This window comes from Chlamydotis macqueenii, chromosome 1, assembly GCF_036417535.1.
Source record: "Chlamydotis macqueenii isolate bChlMac1 chromosome 1, bChlMac1.mat, whole genome shotgun sequence".
NCBI lineage: Eukaryota > Metazoa > Chordata > Aves > Otidiformes > Otididae > Chlamydotis > Chlamydotis macqueenii.
In genome coordinates this window covers 13683966-13707874 of record NC_141556.1, presented here as the reverse complement: position 1 = coordinate 13707874, position 23909 = coordinate 13683966, and the positions used below count along the sequence as shown (strand labels likewise).

Sequence of the window (23909 nt, the reverse complement as noted above, 5' to 3'; positions counted from 1 at the left end):
CCCTGTAAAGTAGTAAAAGTTGAGTGCTGACTGTTTCCAAAGGAGCTTTGCAGGTGAGTACCTGAGCATCTTGATGGACACGAACTTCAGTATGAGTCAGTAAAGAAGGTCAACTGCATACTGAGCTGTATGATTAAGAGTATAGCTAGGAGGTAAAGCCCTCTTGTAAGACTGCATTTGGACTATTTTGTCCAATTTTGGGCTTTGCAGTGAAGAAAGACACTGATGTACTGCAGGGAGGCCAGAGAAGGATATTGAGAAGATCAGGCACCCAGAGCACACTACATATACTCAGAGACCTTCGTTTGTTTTGCTTTAAAAGTAGACAGCTGAGGAGGAATCTCATTGCAGTCTTCAGCTACCTAATGAGTGTAGAGAAAAAGAGACAGATCCTTCTCATAGTGATGCAGCAAGAAGAAGTGATAATGTTTACAAGTTGCCATAATGGAAGTTATGATTAAAAAAAAAAAGAAAGATTTTTTTTTTCTCCCCACCAGAAGGATAATTCAGGACTGGAACAAGTCACCCAGAAAGGTCATGCAATCTCTGCCCTTGAGAATATTCAAAGCTCAACAAGACAAGGCCATGTGCAAGTTTGCTCTAATTGAGGCCACTTTAAGCACTAGTTTGGACTAGATGTCAAACTCCTTTCCAACTTAAACCATTCTGTGGATAAAATAAATTAATAACTAATACAACTCTATCCAAGACTTTGGCCCAGCTGTAAATTGTGGTTTCCTTCTCCTCCTCCGTGCCCCTCTGTGTAGAAATTTCTCTGTCCAAGAGGCAATAACATAAAGTAACACATTTCTCAGTCTCAGTGCTGTTGCCCTTCTGTTTTTCAAGCGTCAACTCGAAAGCTCAATGCCACCTGACATCTCTAACGCCTCTTACAGAAACTGATTAAAATTACTCAAAACCAACTTCTTCAAAATAATGCATTATTCATTTTCCATAAAAGTATGAAGCATGCAAAAGAGCAATCAAAAAAGCTTGGGCACTGATAGCGTTGGAATTGTATAGCCCAAGATTCAACTACAAAATGGGTCTCAGGCAGGCTTGTAAAGTTTGTGTTGCCTTGACTTTCAAAGTTCTCAGTGCAAAAGCAACGAAGTCCAGCTCAGTTTTGTACACAGATGTGCTGATTTTATGCCATCTACATCAGCATACTGTCAGCTATAGGGAAACAGTGGGCTTAACTGCCCAGGAAACAATCTGTCCAAGTATTTACAAACAAAACTACTACTAAAACCAGGAGCAGAGATTAGAAGTGAAAGTAAGCAATTTTTTTCTAACATAAAATTATCAAAGAGTTTATCTTTTCTGCTAACTTTTGTTTCTGTGCATGTGTGTATATACACATGCAATATAATAATTTAAAGACTTTATAAGTATTTGCTCTTACTATTAAAGCACGATTGAGGAGCATGATGTTTCACAGAAAATATTTTTCTGAAAAAACAGACTAGAAGTATCAAACAAATGTTAATGTGCAATTGTTTTCAAAGAAAACAGCTAAAATAATGTTAGATGTTCCAGACCCATTTAGTAGAGAGCTCATGAAGATAATCCTGAAGTAACATAAGAAATGTCTGTATAATTTGGATACAATTCTATTTGTTTTCACACTGTTATTCAGCTAAATGACAATGAGGCACTACTAAGGAAGTAAGTCACTAACTACAGCAATTAACATTTCATTTTTGCATCAAGAAAATAAAAATAAACTTTTGGATGTGCACAGAGGCATAAACATGCTCACAAATTGATTATTCCACAGTATCATTATATCTGTTTTGTTTTCTCTAACTTCAAACTGAATAAGAAAAATTGTAGATGAATACAATAACAAAGATGGGGGGGGGTGTCAGGGAGAAAAATCTTATTTCTGCCTATGTATGCTTAAGTGAACTTTACCTAACAGATTTTGAAACTATTTTTAAATTTACTATCCTCCAGTTTGTTTTACTTCATGGAAGATCACCACAAGTGCATTACAGCACAGTCAGGATTCAGTAGAAATTTTGTTAAGTTAGAAGACCACATGAGATTCCAACCTTGACTGCTGTTTATATAAGACACTCAAATTAACTAGTTTCAGTTCTAGGTGAAGGCTATTAAAGAGTGGATGGATTAGAGACTTTTTTTTCCCCCCACAAAGAACAGAAGCTGTCCCTGTTGTATTAGTAGAGTGTCAGCACACACACAGACTATTTCTGTTCAAAATTCCTAGATATGACTGAGTTGTACCATAGTTCTTAATAGATGCTGTAAGGGTTACTTCCCCTATGAAGAAAATAAAGGATGGATAGAGGGGAAGAGAAGCCTCTTTACTACTTTTAGTATAATTTTATTTACTGAATTTTAAAATATTTTGACATCCTTAGTATGCATGATGTGTTTTTTTCCTATAATATATATACTTTTTGCTATTTCACAAGCATGCTTATAAAATTGTTTTTAAAAATACAATATGGTATATGGTAAATTAATTCTCATCAATTCAGTCTCTAAAATACAGAACTGTTTTGTTCATATACTATGCACAGTTGATTTAGTGACAGTCTATAGCTTTAGTCCATCTGTTACTGTGATCATTATGAATATCTTCAAAGTAGCTAAATTTGTGACAGTATTTCCCTAACCATGTGACAGTACTTCCTCCTTACCATGAATACTTCCCAGAAGAATATCACCAGCTACTGAAGACAGAGATGATGATTCTGCATAGAGATACTTAGTTTTCAGCAGCCCATCTTCAGTAGATATGTTGATGGATGTCCCCTGCAGCTTCTCTATATTCACACTCTAAGAGAAATAAACTTAAATAAACATAGTGGAAAATTTGCCATCACAGTTTGAAAAGACAGAGAAAAGTAACACTATTAAGAGGCAAAATAAATGGAAAGCAATTGTTGGTGCAGAACAAATGGAATCAAGTTCTTCGTTAAAAGCTACACAAGAGAAGACAAAAAACCTTTTCATTTAAGAGCCCTGGTCCATAAGCTAATGATTCTTTAAAACTTTCCTATGAATTATTCCATCCATCACACAGGTGAAGAACCCAAACAATCACAAAAGGATGAAAGAAAAAAATTATTTTTAAAAATCAAAACACTTCACTTTGAAAAATAAAACAAATGATTAGCCCTAATAATGAAGTCTTAATGTTCATACAGCAAGACACTTAAAGCACTGGTAAGCAGGTTTCGGCCACCGTATACTGAAATATCCACTTTGTTACATACAGCTATTTATGCAGATTTTTAACTAGCTCACTTTGTAGACAAAGCTTTGGTGAAGGTTTTCAAAACAGCCACAGCAGGTCTTTCTCTCAGTACAATTGTTCATATTACCTTGATTATTCAGACCTCTATTCTTGGACTTAAGCCCCAAGCTATAAAAAACTGTATAAAAAAAAAAAGAAAAAAAAGAGGGGTAAGATCTCAATTTCTACTTCTTTTCAATAGAAAAGGAGAGAAAGGATAGGATTTGAAAAGTTGCACTATGGATAGATCTGGGGAATAAAAGGTGATAGATGAGAATATCTCTGTAAAAGTAACAAGTTGTGCGACAATCTATTTGAACAACAAAAAAAATCACATTCTTGTGTAACTACCGTATGAATTAAATTCTATTCTTTCTCAGTTAATATTGATTTACGATGGAATAATGCAATAGTTCATACTTAACCCCCATTCAATTTGGTTTTATTTTGCTTACGCAGATTTTGAATTGCACATAATCCTTATTCATTACATGAAATGATATATAGCCTTCTAGATCAAACTGTGCCTTATGTCAATTTATCTTAAAATTCACTTCGTCATTTTAGCATCACCATCTTGTGGAAAAAAGTCACTTAAAGAAAAATTACCCTTCCAGTGTTATGTTATACAAAGAATATGCTATGGACGAAGTAAGAGCTATTCCAGAAAAAACAGCAACTAGCATTGCATAAACTCCAGGCTGAGAAGGACTTGGGGACACTGGTGGATGAGAAGCTCAACATGACCTAGCAATGTGTGCCTGCAGCCCAGAGGGCCAACCGCATCCTGGGCTGCATCAAAAGCAGCATTGCCAGCAGGTCGAGGGAGATGATTCTGCCCCTCTATTTTGCTCTCGTGAGACCCCACCCGGAGTACTGTGTCCAGCTCTGGAGTCCTCAGCACAGGAAAGAAAAGGACTTGTTGAAGCAAGTCCAGAGAAGGGCCACAAAGATGATGAGCGCTGGAGCACCTCCCCTATGAGGACAGGCTGAGAGCGCTGGGGTTGTTCAGTCTGGAGAAGAGAAGGCTCTGGGGAGATCTTATTGTGGCCTTTCAATACCTAAAGAAGGCTTAAAAGAAAGATGGGGACAGACTTCTTAGCAGGTCCCGTGGTGACAGGACAAGGGTAGATTTAAACTAGATATGAGGAAGAAGTTTTCACCACACTGAGGGTGGTGAAACACTGGAACAGGTTGCCCAGAGAGGTGGTTGATGCCCCATCGCTAGAACCATTCAAGGTCAGGTTGGATGGTGCTCTGAGCAACCTGATCTACTTGAACACCTTAAGTCATAAGATTTCAGAACGGACTCAAGACTTTTGATGTGATGCAACACTACAATACATAGTAGGTCTCCAAGAATCTAACAAGCTATATTAAACTATAAGATAATCTGGTGATCAAAGTGCTGTGCTAGAACTAGAGATACATGACAGTCCATGTCTGCAATCTCTGCAGGTGATGCTTAGAACTATGCTATAGAATCTAAGCATCAACAGTAAAGAAGCCCAATGATATTAAGGCATAATTTGTCACTACTCAAAGTGACAGCAATTCAGCTTTTCAATCTTTTGATGCTTCTAACAAAATTCTAACAAGCAGAGACCTTAACAAATATAAGTTTACATTGCATCTGTCCTAGTAATGTTTCCATTCCAGTAGTAGTACACTACTCCCACACCCAAGATGGCAAAATGTAAACCTTCTGTGGCACAGGGCCAAAACAACAAGAAAAGCCACTGTCATTTTAGATTCTACGATCTAAACCTGTTCTGAAGAGAGTTAAATGACTTGCAAAGTACCTTTCCAATTTCAGCAGGGCCATCATTGTTATCAGCATGATGAAAATAGAGCAAGGCACACTTTATGTGGAGGGCAAATAAAATAAATACATCTGCATAGTTTGGGTGCAAACTGGCTGCCTTGTGGCATTCCTTAACTGGAAAAGGAGAGCTCGAAAAGCTACATCTGTTACTAAGGCATGCAAGTTTTGACTCTATTTAGATATTTATCTTATTTAAATATTATGAAGTACCTTATCATAAAAAAGCTCACATACTAGCTCATCTTATTTACCAGCCTCAACCACCTTTCTTAAAAATGCACAGCAACAAGAAGACTGGTCTCAGCACATGATAAAAATAAGTACTGAGTCAGACAGTTACTATTTAAAAAAAATAAGAAAACCCCCCAAAACCAAAACCACCCCCAAACCACCCAAAAGCCAAAAACTACCAATACAATGAACATTTGTTTCAGAATAACAAGGGAAGGCAGAAGTCAGACTGCTCAGGTATAAGACTGAAAAAATATTCTAGATAAGGAAAGCATGAAAAAAATACGATTGCTTTTTACTGAGAATAAATGTCTTCAGTCCCAAATTCTTTAACTTTTATGAATTTTTTTGGCAGAACATAGATGTTTTGCTCTGCTAAATAAGTGTTACAGAAAAATCCCTGTGGCACAGATTAGCTGATGACTCCCTAGTCAAACAAATCTGCTTATCCTTGTCCATTGAACCACAATGTTTCGTGGACAAATTCCTTCCCTTGAGAGTAGAGCCTTGGGAGCTGCAGTTACAGAGACTGGCTGCATGCTCAAGTTCTATCAGTTTCTTAACCTTTAAAGAAAAAGTGTCTATCTGCATAAATCAGACCGAGAATCTTTTTGCACCTGAACACATTTTCACCTCAAACTAACATCTTGCTATGTTTAAATAAGACAAACATGTTCCCCACATATTCCTCATCTTGGCCTTCCTTTTTGTGCTATTCTTGCACAAATATTTTATGAGTGTCTTCTCCATTTTCCCCCCTTAAAAATATTCTCTATTTCTCAAGCACTTAGTGTCTTTCACCATACCCTTTCTCTCTCCACCTCCAGGAGAGGGCTAGAAATGCTGACAGAGCCATAATTACATAATGATGACTACAACCGATGGAAGAAACATCTCATACAAACACACACAGGAGACGTAAGGCTGACTGATTATTAACAGAAGTGGCCAATTGAGAAAATAAATCTCACGCTGTTCTTTCTAACTACACAACAATACAGGCCAAAATGTTGTTCCATAGCTGTAAATTCCTGTTAAAGTGACTCACTTCACTGAAATTACTACAGCTTTACAACTGCAAGAGTAACTTCTAGCAATATTACAGACTATATAAGTATTATGATCACAAAGAAGCACTTCAACTTGATCTGCATGAAGTTTGTTTTATTGTTTCAGAAGGACAGCGTGTCTTAAAAGTTAGATATTTAAACAGCACTTAAGGACTCAAAGCAAAACAATTAAATTTCTGATTTTCATGAACTGTATTTTCACATAGATATAGATCTAATTCTTCTTCTACCATTCATTTATTTTTATCAACACCAGCAAGATGTTATTTGAAATAAACTCAATGGACTGCACTGGTGCAACAAGCTAGTTTGGCTAGTGACTTAGCAGCACAATTCTAATTTAAAGATCACCATCATGCTAGTATGTTGTCAACAGCATTAATTCACAGTGGTCAAAGCATTTCCTAGATTGCACTTTATCTCATTCACTGGTAGAAAGCAAGGATTCCGATTTTCAGGTCCTTCCAACAGAAGCCGTCTACAGGAAGATGGATGACACATCAAGAAAACAGTGAACTACCTCTGCCCTCTTCCAGTTCCTGTGGCTGCTAGTGGCAAAGGATGGATCCTAACTCCACTAACTAGTAATAGTCCCAAGGGAACTGACAATCAATTAGCACCGATCACTCCAACTATGGCATCAACAGAGCATGTCACAGTCAGACCTTACCCACTCTGCTGTATGCTGGGAGGCCTTGCTGGAATGAAGCAATACTCATGAAGAAATACCAATAGTAAGCTACAGCAGCCTCAGGGCTCTTTTATACATAAAAGGCAGGCTAGCATCCACTACAAAGAAATGCAGGTAATTTAATCTTGACAGTTTTTGGAAAATCCAATGGCAAGTTGTGGAGTTTACAGCAGGATGTCAAGAACAGCCCGTAGCTGGTTCTATGTAAGTGACCATATGATCTCAGAACCCAATCTGCAAGATGTACAACAGTGCCAAATGGCACTTTGCAGAGGCAATTTTGGACTCCTAAAACAAAATAGCTTGGTCTTAATTCTATCATTGGTTAGGGAGAGTTACACACACTCTTTCTGAGTCTTTCCAGCACTGCTGGTTTTAAGGGTACCTACTGATTCTGACAGGAGTACTGCATCCATCCAAGCTCCCTCCAGACTTACTTGGTTCCACATGTACATATAGCAACACCTCAGATCTAATGAGTCCTAATACAACCAGTTGCATAAAGTTATGTTGCCTAAAGATTCAAGTTAAGCCTAAGAACCAGACCAGGTGTGAAAACTGTAGTATTATGTAAGGGAACCTAGCTCTACATTATCTTAAATAATAAAGAACTCATTACTTACGGTAAGAAACAAAACCAGACTAGAGCAGTACAAGGTTTGTCTCATACTGCCATCTGCTGAAAAGATCAAGCTACTTCTCTGTGAAACTTTCCGGGTTCATGCTTCTCACTGACACTCGTGACAAGATTACATGCAATTACATCTCCTTGGCTGCAAAGAAATACATAAAACCTACTCTTTAGTTCTTAACAACCATACCATGCTGGAATTGTACAGCATATACAAATATCCAGCCACTATTCATGAGACACTAAACTCATGGGCCTATTGCAGAATCCAGATGCCTAGATATTAAAGACTGTTGTGAGGGTCTACGTAATTAAAGCTGCTGAGTTTTACCAGCTCTGTGCCGATGGATCACATGCTGACTACTGCTCTCTCTGTGGAGCCTGTTTACTAATCCAAACCAAGCATAAGACAAGACAGTAAAATTAAACAGACCCATCTAAGTTAACAGTGAAATAACAATCAATCAACAAGGGTCATTAAATATTTCTCAGCACATATTTATTAAAATTTAGACATTTTGCAACAGACAAGCTGAACAAGCCATTGGAGAGAGTTTTAATTCTTACTTACACCCTTTTCTGTTGCACAAATATCTGTATTTCCATAGAGTGTTCCAAGACCAATTACTTTGCCACCATTTGTTCGTATATCAATTTTATGGCTCTGAAAAAAAAAATTAAAAATCATATGATTAGGATAATCACAACTAGAAAACAAGTTATCTTGTTTTTGAAGCTGTAACACAATAGCCACCTTGGATCACAAACCTCCATTTTACTGTGGAGGTTTCTTCTCAAGTGTTTGCCAAAGGTGCTTTTTGTTTTGAGCTTGACTCTGCTGGAAACAAGTCACCTTCCTTTGTAACCAGAAACCCAGAAACACAATCACAAAGGAAAGAATGATGCTGAGGAACCCTTTATTCTCAATACAGGTGGGTTGCGGGGGGGGGGGGGGGTGTTTTGTTTTGTGTTTGGTTGGTTTTTTTTTTAACTAGAAAAACATTCACTTGCTATATTGAAAAATAAACAGCAGGGGAAGAAAGAGGGAACTTTGCATTTCATTTATACTCCATCCAGAAACTAAGGTATGCATACATCCAGTACTACAGCAGATGAGAAACAGGAGCTGGCAGTGGGAAACAAACTTGCAAACTGGAGCTTTCCAGTGACCTGGAACCTACAGTGCCACAGAACTCTGTGGGATAATCATGTATATAGACACAGAGCCACTTATGCTTGGAGCACTACGTATGGCCATAAACTTCTATGGATGCATCCCAGTGCACACCTTAGACCTGCAAGTAGAACCAGATCCTACAGCGTTTCACTGCAACCAGATTCTCATTCAAGTTATGTATTTTGCATACATTTGTATTACAATCTCAAGTTTTTCAAAGAAATCAGGTTTCAAGAAAGAAATGCTATAGCCCTTATACCTTTCAGCTGCTGCATACAACTGATGAGAAAAAAGTTCAGAAATAAGCATAAAAAGGGACTCATAGCTAAGTTATATTCAAACAAAAGATCTACCACAAATTACAAAACTAATCTGAGAAAGACAAAAAAAAAAATCAAAACAAGCCTTGAGAGTAAAAAATAACCTATTGTAATAAAGGAGAAGGGAAAAATAATATTTTTTATATTTAAAATTATTTTATTTAGAAATCGGATTTAAGTAATCTAGCTGTATTCACAAGCTGTAACTTCAGCAAATCTGACTTTAAGACGTCTACTGATCTCAACAGCAAAGATCTTTTTCTTAAGTTCACTACCATTAATGTTGGAACAACACAATATTAAAAAAATATATTCAGCATTTTTTATACTTAATGCTGGATAAGCTTTTTTTCCCCCCACAGGCATCCTTTGTTTTCTTGTACCACCACTGCTATTTTCAGATGTATTAATTTCTGTTGAAAAGGGTATCATTCCTGTAGATTGGATTTAATTCAGGATACTATCCACTAAATCTGACAATGAAGCATATCAGAAATATTCAAGATATTTAGATTATTAAATGCTTGCCTGGATAAGCCGTAATAAATTGCAATAACTAGGTCTGATCAGATGTTAACAAGATTAAGAACTTCTAAAAAAATAAATATAAATATATACATGAAATCAAGTTTCCAACATGGAAAACAGACTTACACAGCTCCAATACATTTCTGATGAAACACATAGAACCAGAAGTTCTTTGTGTACTCAAGGCTTGCTTTCTTCTCTTCATTCAAAAGGCTTTCCCACAATACAATGAAATGCTCCTAACTTGAGACTACAGTAGTGCTTCAGAACTTTTAAAGGTTCTAAATAATTCAGCTGTTCAGTTAAGCTTCTATATAAATAGAATAATAAATATACTCCATCTAGGGTAAACAGGATATAGTTTCTTTAAGTTTATTTAACTAGATGCTTCAACTTAATTATCTGATGATAAAATTATGTGCTTCAGCCAGATGTCACAGTTCCTTTGAGACAGTTACATTAGGCTTATTATCAGAATAATGGTTAAAGAGCAAATCCTCCAAGCATACAACTTGAGGAAAAAATGGAAACTCATAAGATCAAAAGAATTAACATATAGCAATGACTTACCAGTACGGCCACCAATAGTTCAGTAAATTAAAACCATAGCCTACACACTGATTTCCTCAATTTTTTTTTTTCCTCTCTCTATGATGTTTTGTATAGAAAAAGTTTTCCTAAGACACAGGTCTCAATTTTTCCCCCAGAATTATTAGGCTATCCCTATCTTCTTAAAAAAACGCCAGGGTTTCAGAGGTAGGTATCAATAGAGACACCTAACAGGCAGCAGTATTTGCTAATTTGCAAATTATAATGATCAAGCAGCTTTTTCATTAAAAGGGAATATTCCACTACCTGAAAGTAAAAAGCACAAATTTGTCACAGGACTTCTCCTAGCAAGGGAGACACGTTTGACAGCCTTTTATCTCTTCCTTACTCAACAGCCATGACAGGTATTAAAACAGAAATATTTGTTCAGTTCAAAAAAACGAAGGACAGTGGTGCAGAACTTAAATAAATCAGGCTCAGATACGGTGTGTGGTGAGGTAGCATGGCACGTCTTCCACTGATTGTGCGCAAGACACTTGGAAATTCTTGTTACCACTGGCACAGTTAAGGAGTCAGAAGCAGTTGTTGAACATAGAAATAAAATTAAAGGGTCTCCTTGGTCCCACTGTCACTGCTAAGCTGACGGTCTGTAATAAGAAGCAGGAGGAAAAAAGAAATAAAAATAAGCAGCACTGTTTTCTCAATGAAAAATTTGTGAATAATTTTTTCTCTGAAGACGACGAAGAAGTCATAGTTGTATTTTGGAATTACTGCTACTATCAGTTGATCTAGAGACTTGGAAGGGATAAGGTAAACTGGGCTTCAGCCAACTACAAAGCAACAACCAACAGAAAAAAAAAAATTCAATAAAACAACACTCAACAAATCTCACTGGCTGGATAATACCTACCACACCAAAAGCACCAGTCAAAATCCATTTCAAAATCTCATACAGAGTACTCTGTTCAATTACTAGCATGCATGATTAAGGAAAGCAGATGTCAAATTTCTAGGTGTTCTGGAAAGACACCATACACCAATCACCAAGTTTTTTGAATTACAAGTTACACAAACAACTTCTTGCAGTCTGTGACAAATTAAGAGAAGTAGCAGTTGTTAAGCTGTTTGCTGGTGCTCTTGAATAATCCCCAAACTACTAGATTTTCTTATTTATTTAAAGTCATTGATCAATGATCTTTAGCTCTCTACTGTAAAGAAAGGGTCTCCTGCTTTGCTAGTCAATGAGGTTTGTGGGCAGCACGACAGCAAAGGAAGATTAATCAGCTCTTTAATCCATCCAGGGGAGGGCAGCACCACTTCAGTTTGCTCAATAAAGCACATTCCCTAAAGGAGAATCGGCTCTCGTGCTGCTCTACAGAATCTAGTCTAGATTTCCAGTAGCTTTGAAAAAAAAACCCAGAAGGTTAACATTGCTTCTCACTAACAATTCTGCTCCTCTGCTAATACAGAGTATAACTCCTGAACCTATATTAGAAAAATTGAGTTACAGTCGCCTTATCAGAGCTACATACTTCTTAAAAACAGCAGACTAAAAACTGATTGTACGTCTAAGAGATACTGTAATTGTAAAACTGTTTGATCTTGCCAACACCTACAGAGTTGGTATTTTTATTCAAAACCTTCTTCACACACAAAATCCAAAACACACCAGCTACTGAGAGGAAAATTAACTCCAACCCTGCCGAAACCAGGACAACCTTGCTACTTCAGAGTTAAAACCGAGAGTGTCTCTAGTACTGTGTGTGAAGCTGTCACAGTAATCAGAGCAAAGACAAACAATCACCACTCACAACTCAGAATACCTCAGGTAACTATTTTGGTTACAAAAAGTCAAAGCCTTATCATCTACCAAAACTTTGTTTCAAGAAGAGTTTCAATTGAAATCTGCAGTTCTTTCCTCATTATTTAAATTTTAAATGCTTTCTTGCCTTCTGGGACAAGGCCATTCCTCTCTTAGGCTGAAGGGAGCAAAGAAGCTTCCACCAACGTAGTGGACACATTGAGACACATGCACAGGGGAAGGATCATCTTTTACACTTGTAATTTCCCTGACATTTCCGTGAATCAAGCAAGGCTCAAAGTTGACAGAGGGAAAAAGCAACACCAAGCTCCTCTAATCAGGCTGTGGAGGAGTTGGTCTCACAAGTCCCAAACTGGTGACTTTGCATTCTTTTTTTTCAGTTCATTAGAGTACTGTTTCATTGCTACTTGAAGTCTCAAGGAAAACAGAACTCAGGTTTTCATCTTTAAAATTAGTTAGTTGTCTTTCCTCAAAATCCTCTTTTTCCATAACATCACAAAAAATTCTTGACAATGATGATGGTGTGCTGTGGTTACCATCACTACTGCTGGCCAAAACTACCTTGTTTTGTCACCTTACGTAGTTTCTCATGTACTGCTGTTTGTTGTTGTTATTATACAACAGAGTAATTTTTAACCAAAGCTTTAGACAGCAGTATAGTACAGTTAACTTTTTGTTAGATTTCAGTAACTTTTTTTAAGAGTAAAATGGTAGATTACTCAGAATCTGGAAGACACAAGTCGTCTGTAGTTCACTGAATATTTGAGTCAATCTAGCTTGATTGTATATTAAATTTCCCCTCAAGTTCAGTTTCCCACGTGTGTGCTATAAAATTATCTCTTACCACAGTAAAGAAAAACATTGAAAGATCTTTCATATCTCAAAAACACCTAAATTTAGGAATCACCCTATTTGAAAAGCCTTTCTTTTGAATATATACCAATTCCTGTAGGTACAATCTCAATTATTCAAGTGAAATTGATTACAAACAGCACCTAAGTCAGATAAGCTTTTGTAGAAATAATCAAAGTACACGGCAGCAAACCTGAAGTCCTAAGACTGAAAAGACCAAGGTCATGACCATGATATATAAAGTATTTATCAGATATGTTTCAGTCAGGTATTTTGAACATGTAATGTGTAACTTCTGATTGAAAATTAACCTAAAGCATTTGTCAATAGCACTGATATATCAGAATTATTAAAAAAAAAAAAAAAAAGGGAAAAAAAAGCAGCATACTGCAAAGTCCTGACTAAGCAAGGATAACTATTAACTTACTAGACAGGAAATCCCAGTCTGGTTTTTTTTAAGGGGGAGGGAGGGCAGACATCAGGTTTACTGCTGTCACTGTTTCTGCTGGCTTTGACTATCAAAGGTACCTGAGCTTCTGACTCCACGTTATTTATTGACTTTGTGTTGTAATTGTAGGCAATAAATAAAGGTGAAGTGCTACACACATAGTAACACTTGGAAATATCAAAGTACTTCTCACCTCCAGAATCGGCATTTAAGTTTTTATACTGTATTCCACCGCACAATCCCTTTTGAAACACTGATGGAGTGGGGGAGGGTTCTTCGTACCTTTATTGACTGCAAGACACTAGTCCCCTTCTCCGTTTCTATTTTGCAGTTGTCACATTCTATTTTCTGAATCTTCACGCAGCCAGTCCCTGATGTTTTGATATCCAAATCTAGAATTAAGAGAGTTTTATTAGCAACAGAATGAGAAGAGTCATATCTATTTAACATAGTACTTGATCAATTTATATAGTAACTACATGTATGTTCTGGTTTTATTTAGCGAGGTGGGGGCTATGATGGTAGCTTCTGTAAGAAGCTGCTGGAAGTTTCCCCTTTGTTCAGTGGACTCGGCCAGGCCTAGGGCGGACCCGCTGCTGGCCAAGGCCAAGCCAATTGGTGGCAAAATGTTCTGTGATAATATCTCTGCAATAATGTATTTAAGAAGGGGGAAAACAGAAAAAAAAAAAAGGAGGGAGATGATGTGAAGAAGCTGGAGAGGGGGCAGAGAGGGGGAGGCACAAGCCTTGTGGGCCCTGTGGCCCTCACCCTCTGGCCTCCCACCGAGCAGCTGACTGGGCCCGGCCCGGCTGCAAGAAGTGGAGAGGAAATGAGATGTGAAGAGAACCTGACAGGTGTCTGCCAGCCTGTTGTGAAGAGTTTCTTGTGAGAGGAACGGCTGCAGATACCAAGGACAGTGAAGAAGGAGGTGGAGGAGTAATGCTGCTCCCGGCAGAGATTCCCCTGCAGCCCATGGTGATGACCATAGTGGAGCAGGTTGTCCCCCTGCAGCCCATGGGGGCCCACAGAGGAGCAGAGATCCACCTGCAGCCTGTGGAGGACCCCACATCAGGGCAGGTGGATGCCTGAAGGAGGCTGTGGCCCATGGAGGGCCCACTGGGGCAGCCATTCTGGAGGCACTGCACCCCATGGAAGAAATGGCCCACACCAGAGCAGTTTCACGAAGGACTGCAGCCCATGGGAGCTGCAGATTGTGTATAATATTGAAAGACTATACACAGCATAAGACTAGACACTGCAACAGGAATAGAGGATCCTTTAGATGGGCAGCCCAGTGGGGCAAATACAAGTTGCCTTTTGTTTAAAAGGTGTATTTAAGCTCACCATCTAGCATCTTCTGCACATGCTCTTCAGGGTCTGAGGAGTTTTAGCTAACTTAAAGCTTCCTGGATAAGCGCCAACCTAAATTATGAAAGCCGTTATGAAATGCCATAACTTCCAAAAGCAAGAAACAAGCTATAACACTGTAAAGATATTCACATCAACTTCTTACAGCTAGGTGACAGAAAGAGAGCTCAGACCAAACTATCTAAACAGAACAGACTTAACATCTTTCTCACATGTTCAAAGAAGGCCAGAGAAAAGAAAAAGTTCTTGCAGAGCGGTCTACAACACTGTCTTTTTAGTTTGAGAAGTGTTTTACAAGGGCTAAGACCTTGTGCTTATGCAACAATGTTCAATGGATAATTCTTTCCTAAATAAAAAACAGGAACAACCCAAACACAAACTGCCACTCGGACGAACCTAAACACCAAATCAGAGCTGAGAGGACACTTGAAAGTAGAACCTCACTGGCAAGCGGCCGGTCTGCGTCACCGAGTACAAAAAAAGATTTATCTTTTAGGAAATATATCTCCAGATACATCTGGATAACAGCATGAGCAGACAATACTAATATCATGCTAATTATGGAGGACAAAAAGCAATAGTAGAAGGAGATTATAATCCACAGACTCTACAGAGCATCCGTAAGCTTGTGCATTTCCACAAAACCAAGCGGAACAACTTGAAAAGCTACAAAGTAATAAAGTCTAGTTCAAGAAGGAAGACTGCAAGACAGCCTGCAGAATTAGTTGAAGAATCTCAAAAACAGGACAGAGGCTCAACTAATTTCTTGCATCAGGATTCATTATTGAGACCTTCAGAAAGGTTCCTCACATTGAAACTCTTTATGAAGGCTGAGGTTCCCCAGATCTTAATACAACGAATTCTCTCTCCCAAGGGTAACTGGTCTCAAGTAACACATAATAGTCACTCAGAGATCCTGGAGAAACTGAAATATTGAATTTCTAACAACTACAGTAGCCAGCCACACCTGGTACCAGAGAAATGAAGGATAATAAACAAGACACTGCATTTTGGTTTGATTGCTGTAATCCTGGGATGGACTCTATGAATGTACTACAGACAAGACAACAATCTTTGCACTTGCCAAGCAGGAAGAAAAACCGTAAGAATGTAACTGACAGTTCTCATGTTAGAGTTAGAACTACAAAAGTCTCTTGGAGAAAAGAGTCCTGCCCCACAACACTGCTACAGTTCAGTGAGAGAGTCAATGAGTATATAGATAACAGTCAATTGATCTGTTTAAGAGAATGAATGTGGGTTTTCAGAAGTCTTTGACAGGGTCCTTAGTCCTACATTGTCTTTTAGCTATAAACTACGCATCATCTTGAATGCTACATGAATTTGGAAATGAGCGCAAATACCCAGGTTGAGAAGTTTTATCAAAATACTGAATTATCCAGACTAGTTAAAAACTCACTGCCAAATTGCAGAAAGATCTTGGAATATCGTGTACTTAAATAATAAAATAGCAGGAAATTGGATGGATGGTATGCCTTGTGGGACTCTCTGCCAAGAGGCATGGAGTTTGCCAGGAAGCTCTCATCCTGAAACTGTTTACATGCATAAATGGACACTCAGAAGAAAGATCTGATGAGGGTCTGAGTTGTATCAGGCTCAGAAAACCCTCCAAGCTGAAAATGGTTGACAACCGAGAGAACACCTAAACAAAATATTTTTGTTTGTCCTGTTCATACTCTTCCCTTAACATCTCTTTACGAGTACTGGTGGAGACAGGACAGTGGGCTTGTTGGACTCACGGTACAGATTAGTATGGCTATTCTAACACTGGCAAAGTAAAGCACACTGAGGGCAGGGAGGGGGAGGAGCCCCTGAGTTTATTTACAGAATGTTTGTCTCTATATTAGTTGTTAGGAAAGAAAAGAGACTAAGTTTCAGTAAGCATATCTAAGAAACACCCATTCAGTTCTCAATAGTGTTAAAAAAAAAAAAAAGTAATAGAGACAAGACTAGAAAATGAAAGGGAATGCTTACACTTGATAAACCTATAGCACTTCTATATTTTGAATTATATACAGGTCAGGTCCTTCTAAATTATGTGGACAGGGAAAGGAAGTAGAAAAGATAAAAGATGCAGAATGTCTTTGCTGCAAGAGTTTGGAAAAGTGATAATCAAAAGATTATCATCTATGACAAAAGTCATAGATTACAAGTACGACGGGTAAGTAGAATGGGATTATTCACCATTTCTCATACCACAACTGCAGCAGAGCATCAAATGAAACAAAGCACCAGTCTTTGAACAACCACTTGAAACAAACTAAAGGACCAAATTTTTTGTACACTGAAAAGTTTTTTCCAGCATGGTGAAGCTTATACTACACTGTGTGGACAATTGCACAAAATCATGGCGGGGGGCAGGGTAGGAAATCAAAGACTAAACCCAAATAAACTCTGGGTTGACAACTCCCTAAACCTCAGCTCACTGACTGGAACTATCCCAGCAAGCTTGCCCTTTTCCTTCCCTAAGCTTCAGGCCACTATCAGTACTTCAGTCCAGCAAAGACGTCTATTGGTTTCAGCCACTACAGCTGCTCTCCCGAGTTGTTGCTAGGTTCTGTACCAGAAACTCTGCAGATTTTTGTCTTGTGCTCGAAAAGATAATGCAAGACTTGTAGTAGACAAGGGAGCCCTTCTTGGCATTTCACATGTATTGCTACCTTCCAGACTTTTTTGATCCCTGTGGAAGATCAGTCAATAACCTGTAACAGAGCCCATAGGTCCAACAGCCTATGTGGAACAATCCTCGAACCGCCAGTGTGCACAGCACACACTGGGAACTGCTGTCTCCCAGCTGAGCTGCAGCTACCTCTTTTCTGTAACACCAACTGTCAAGCCAAAAAAGTCTGCATTGTAACTACTGCTTAACAGCACGAGTTTCAGCATTAGCTATTGCTGACGAAATGGCCAACAACAAGGGACAGATCTAAACACTGAAGAAGTCAGGAAACAGAAAAAAAAAAAAAAAAAAAAGTGAAGTTTCGAATCTCCTGAATTAGAGGGCGCACGGTGCCGTTTCCAAAATCGGCCGCCAACAGCACTTCCAGCCGAGGCCGCAGCGGTGCCAGCCCGACCCCGCCGAGCCCACCCAAGGGCGCGACCCCGCCTCCCAGCAGGAGGGGGGCCCACGGCCGGGCCCGCAGCCGCCTCAACGCGGCGGTCCCCCAGCCCCGCCCCACCCACCGAACTTCACCGGCGTCCTGACGTCCACGGCGGCCTTGCTGTCCACGCCGTCCGCGACGATCGCCATCTGCCCCAGCGCCTCGTCGTACTCCACCCGAACGCGGTCCGGCTGTCGGCCGCGGGGCGGGGGGCTGCCGCCGCTGACGGCCACCAGCACGCGGTCCCCGCCCGGGTAGCGCTGTGGGTCCAGCGGGCGGACGCTCACCTGGCAGGGCAGCCGCACCCGCAGCCGCCCCCGCGGGCTGACCGCCAGCGCCCACTCCTGCTGGGGCTTACGGCCGCCGGCCTCGGCGGAGCCGCTGCAGTCGCGGCAGGGGACGGGCGGCCCCCACCACCCGCCCGCCGCCCGCACCGCCAGAGGCCCCCAGGCGCGCGGGGGAAGCGCTCTCATGGCGCCCGGCGGGGCCGCCGGCCCCGGGAGCAGCGGCAGAAGCCCCCCGAGGCGAGGCGGGACCGGACGAGGCAGGAAGCCGCTCCTCCCGGCGAACGGCCGTTACTCCCGCCCCGCCAGGTCACGCGACGCGGCCGCACGCAGGGAGCGGCCCCGGGGCGGCGGGTAAACAGGCGGCGGCCGCTGGCGCGCGCGCCCCGGCAGCGACAAGGCGCCGGCCCCGGCCCAGGAGGTTTCTGGGAGTCGTAGTTCATCAGCACGCGGAAGGAACGACTACTGCCCGACCCCATCGGCCTATCAGCGAAGAGGAAAGGAGGAGCGTTTCCATGACCTGCTTCTATTGGGTAGCCGGGCGGGATGCTAGAGCCAGTGAGAAGCGAGAAGAAGGGCCGGGGGCGGTGGAGGCGGGGCAAAGGGAGGGTGGAGCCCGCGTCGCCACGGGAACGGGAGACGCCGCTCGGCGAGGCGGGGCCGGCGGCGGCTGTGCAGGTAGGGGCCGGGTCCCGCTTTCCCCGCCGGCGTCCCTGGGTGTCTTCCCCCCGCGTGGGGCCACCTCATGGGGAAGAAAACGAGGTGCCTCAGGGCGTGAGGGTCCTTTCCACGGTCCCCTTGGGCTGATGGTGCTGCAGCCAGGCGTTAGTTCCCAACGGCAGAGCCGTGCTGGCTGGGTTTCGGCCTGCTCAGCTCCTGGTGCAGCCACGGGGTGCTACCCCTGCAAGGGGAAAGAGAGGAATGGGATGGGGGCAGGGCTTTGGGTGACAGCCTGGTCTTTGTTACGCTTAAGCCTACAGTGAGACTGCATGTGTTGAAATGTCCTCGGTCAGAGGGTGAAGAAGCAGTTTGGCAGATGTGCTGGAAAAACACTTTTTTCATAAGGGAGATTGCAGAGCTCCAAAATCAATCTCTGTCAAGGTGGCTTGGTTAACATGTTACTTATTGTGACCCCTTTTTAGCATTTAACATACAGCCTAACAGTTCCAAAGCCAGCCAAATAAATATTTTCCTGAGTTCCATACAAATATGTCATGAGAAAAATGCCCTTATAGGGTTTACAAACAAGCAGGGAACTACTGAATTCAGTTAAAAATACTTTTATGGACTTCATAGCCCACATTATCATTGTGTATTAGTTAAAAAAAAATGAGGAGGGGGATGTGGGCACAGATGATGTACAATCAGGGGCTGTGTTCTTGTCATAGACATAGTTTACTGCCAATAATGAGAGTGAAACCTGCTTACAAAGGGGCATTGTAACATAAGAAATAATGAAATCTGGGGTTGTTACTTTATTGATTTGCTCCCTTTTGCACTCCACATGTTGTTTTTCTTTTCCAAAAACAGCCATGAAAGCCATGCAATATGATATTAGGTCATCAAGCTCTTTTCATCTCATTAGCCTCATTTCCATTTTTATCGCTGTCTGGCATTGATTATTTATACATCTGAAAAGAGGTTTGGGTGTCCAAGAGGAAACAGGACAGCCCTAGATTTTTGATAAATCTGTAATTTTCACTGTAGGAAGTTTAATAACTATTAATATTCATCAATAAAGCCCTTCAAGTTAAATTATGTCATTGGTTTACATTTTTCAGTCTCAAAAATCATTAGATGCAATACAAAAAGGGTCAGCCTGCCATGTGATAGTTTAGTATAGAAAAGTATAATTCTAGAAATACAAAAATGTTTCAAGAAATATCTTGGGACATGACAGGGAATAGAAGTTATCAGAAATAGTTGATTTTTGGAAAAAATACTACAAAATTCTCACTCTTGAGACCAAATACCAAATTTAAAAGTTAAATAATTTGTTAGGGAAACAGTTACAGACCTTTAAGTGTGGTGCAGTGTGCTATGATTCCACTAGATGACAGCCAATTCAACAAATAGCTCTATTAGCCAGGCTGTTCAAAAGGAATCCCTGGTTTTGGTTTAGGTGGGGCTTCCTACTGCCACCCACTTCTCCTGAAGTCAGCGCTGCTGTTTCTTACCGTCATCGCCTACCTCCCCCGAAACGTTAGTGCTGCTTTCCCACTGCCCCCTTTTCCTCCAGCATCTTGGTATTTGATGCTCCTGGTGTAGGCAAAGTTTTATCAGGATGGGCTCTGTACTTTGCTTATGCATCATCTTTAATATTGTTGAGTTTTGCATAATTAAGAACTTTGTTGAAGAAGCCATTCGAAGATGCTTATGTCTATATTGCACTGTTTTGTAATTTTTTTTTTAATTAGATACAGTCTAAGCATACTTACGTAGTTAAAAATATTGAAGAAAACAGGTAAAAAGTAGCTGCTTGGAAGAAGTTCTTGTTTGTGTTAATCACAGAATAAGATCAGGCAGCTTCAGATACCCACAGAGTATAAACTTAGTCTACCTGGGCAGGATTGAGTTCACCCATTTGCTATAATTGTAATGAAGAAATAATGTGACTTCACTGCTCAGGAAGATGGGGCTGCCCTGCAGGAGCGTCCTGGCTGGTGTTAGACTTGTGCTGAGGCTCCTGCCTGCCGATGATGCAAGACCGCTTCTTTTCAAGTTAACACCCAGCATTGGGCAAGGTTCACTGCACGCAGGCCCAGCTCCTTATCAATGTTCCTCTGTATCAAAATGCTTAAGAATTTTGTAGGCAGAATATTTTTTCCAAGTTTATTAAAAATTCCTATGTGTTTCTATTTTGAAATATTTTTATTACACTATTTTATTTCCTTTCTTTGTATTTTATAAGTTGTATTTTTTCAGTGATGTATTTCTGAACTGCTTCCTTGAACCGCCGTAGTTCTCAAGGCATGTCTAGGTTTCAGTGGGTAGGCAAAGCGTTTGATTTGTTTTCGCCTTGGTATTTTAGTGTGTCTATGGTGATGGTAACTATTTCTTCTTAGCAATGGCAGAGAGAGGCTGGCTCCAGAGCACACAATGGTTTGGGTTTCAGGGACTTTTTGTTTGTCACGCTACCAGAAATTTTCTGAGGAAAATAAGTTCCTCATGGAAACAAAGTGAAAAAGGAAGTGGCAAATCTTACCATTCAAATTCTGCCTATCTTAGCCATATCTCATTAGAACTCCACTGATAAAGTGTGTATGTGGCTCAGGGTGATTCCATCCCAAATAGCAGAGACTTGAAAACAAGTGAAAACAATGGAATTTGTAACAGAAATTGTTAAGCAGTTCAGGTATGCAATGTGCTCTCATTTCCCTAAAGTAGTTGTCTACGAGGTTGTACAGTCTAATCAAACAAGCCATTATGAATTACATGCATATTATAATGCTGTATTGTACATGGTGTCATTTTAATTTTAATAATCATTTAATGTTGGCATAGCTTTGTCGTTTAAAGACACGCCCTGTTATGCTGAGGCATAGGCTCCGCACAGTTAAAACAGGTCTGCTGCTTATAAAACTAACGCTTTAACTTTAGGAAACAAGCATTAGGAAACAAAATTTTAGGGGATGAAAAGAAGACCACTTTGTCATTGAATAAATCCACGGTACTCCTATGTTATTAGTATTGTCTGTAGCTCTCATCTTTTCCCTTCTCCTTGGAGAGGATATAGTAGAACTGGAAAAATTCTGGAGAAGGATGACAAGGACGGTGGAAGGCAGAAAAGGGCTTTCATGCCAGTGACAGCAGGTAGATTGGCTTCTTCAGCTTAGAAAAAGGATTATCAAATGAAGAAACAACGTTAGAAAAAAAACTAGAAAGTTTGTGATTGTTCAGTGACTCATCCGGTAAAAGAATGAGGTGGCATCAGGAAGCCAGATTCAAAACAAACAAAAACTCGCGTCATGCAGAGATAAGAGGAAAATCTCTGTTCCTCTGGGTTTTGCAGATACTGAAAGTTTTGCATGAGTTCAAGGGGAGAGGTGTTGATTGTAAGTTTGCAGAACTAGATCAGCTTTTGGTCTGACTAGATATCACCATTCTGATGTTCCAACTGCATTGTATAATTTTTCTAATTAATTCAGTGTGAAACACTAAGTCATTTGCCTTGTTTTCTGAGTAATTTTTATTTTTCAGTATTTGTGTCCAAAAGAAGGTAGCGTGAAAATGTGGATAAATATCCTGTATCATGCCCCACTGTTCAGCTGAGGTTCTGTTCATAGCCTCCCCGCTCTGGGTATGGGCCCTGTCTCCTGCCATCCTCCCTGCCCGCAGGCAGGTGGGAAGGTACTTCTTAGCAACTTCTGGAAAAATTAGCCATTTGAGCTCATAACATTCCTTGAAATTATTCAGGCTTCCTTAGCCGATTTTTCCTGAGAAAGCAGTCATAAAGCTGTTCCTCTTGCAGATCAGTGTTGAGGGAGGAGGAAAGTATCTCCTCCTTCAAAGGAAGGAAATAATACATGACATCCACAAATGCAGCTGGCTGTGGAAGGCAATGTATGTCTATGGCCTGAGCTCAACGTAATGTGAATTCACACCTATTTGTTTAAACTTGGCTAAACCTTAGACTTATGTTGTACTAAACCAAGCAATTCCGTGTGAGTTGGAGCATGTACATGTCAGTCTACACTAGCTTAACTAACCCAGCTTAAGTGAAACAGATCAAATTTGTGTGGCAACAAAGAGTGAATAAGGGAATATTAAGAAATTGATAATTTCCATCAGGAAGGACAGTAGCACACATGTCACACATATAGCTGGTATAATGTACCAGCTATAAACCCAGTTGTGAATGTGCAGGTAATAGTAGTAATTAGCTGCTTCCATCAGTATTTCCACTGGAGCTAGTCAGACTACTTGCACAAATAACTGCTCATTGTTTTAATTGACTTCACAGTCTGGCCTGATGTTATCAGGCTGAAATTATAAATTACTTTGAATGTACATTCATACAAGTTTTACTAAAATCATGAAAAAGACATTATTTTAACACATCCTCATCAACATACAACAATTTTTGCCTCCAGCAATAGCGCTGTAAATAATTTATTATTATTCTAATGATGAATTCATATCTTTAATTCTGTAACAGTGGCAAAGAATAATAACATGTTTTATTATTATTTTTTCCCATGTTTTGCTTAAAATTAAAAAAGCATGTTCAAGTTGGGCTTGAAAGGTAAGACTGGGTGACTGGTATCAGAATCTTGCTGACACTTTTCTGAACCTGACTATTTTTCTAATTAATTTTAGAGATAAAGTTTAAAGGGGTTCATTGGTATATGTTAATTAAGTCAATCACTTGAAGTGTAGTTCCCGCAACAGAGACTTTTATAAATTTGGTGTAATCTTAATTAGTCTAGTTGATGCATCTTTATACATGCAGCTTCATCTCTTCATGTTCAGAATGGAATTTTATTACTTTTTGCATCTGTTGCTCTGGAAAGAGTCAATGCAGCGAAGCACTACCTGTCTGGATTCTGCACTGACTTGTGCATGAACATTGCTGTTTGCTAGAGAGATACTGAAGTAAAGGTGCTGGCATTAGTCTTGGGAATCTGAGTTCAGACTTTCATTACTGCTGTCCTGAAGCTGTTTCACAAGACGGTTCTCAGCCTGATTTGACCCAGATTCCAAAACAGACTTGCAATTCCCTTTCT

The 23909-nt window shown here is 40.2% G+C and overlaps 1 protein-coding gene across 1 annotated transcript in view; it reads right to left on the bottom strand.

Moving 5' to 3' along the window:
- FAM185A (family with sequence similarity 185 member A) overlaps positions 1–18516 on the bottom strand; it is a 42670-nt gene extending 24154 nt beyond the window's left edge. Inside the window, exons 1-4 of the mRNA XM_086745990.1 lie at positions 17982–18516; positions 13695–13804; positions 8288–8380; positions 2670–2808 (exon numbers count right to left, since the gene is read on the bottom strand). Coding sequence (XP_086602116.1) covers positions 2670–2808; positions 8288–8380; positions 13695–13804; positions 17982–18372 — 733 coding nt within the window. The 5' untranslated portion in view covers positions 18373–18516. The remainder of the gene's footprint in view (positions 1–2669; positions 2809–8287; positions 8381–13694; positions 13805–17981) is intronic.
- Between the last annotated feature and the right edge of the window lie 5393 nt (positions 18517–23909).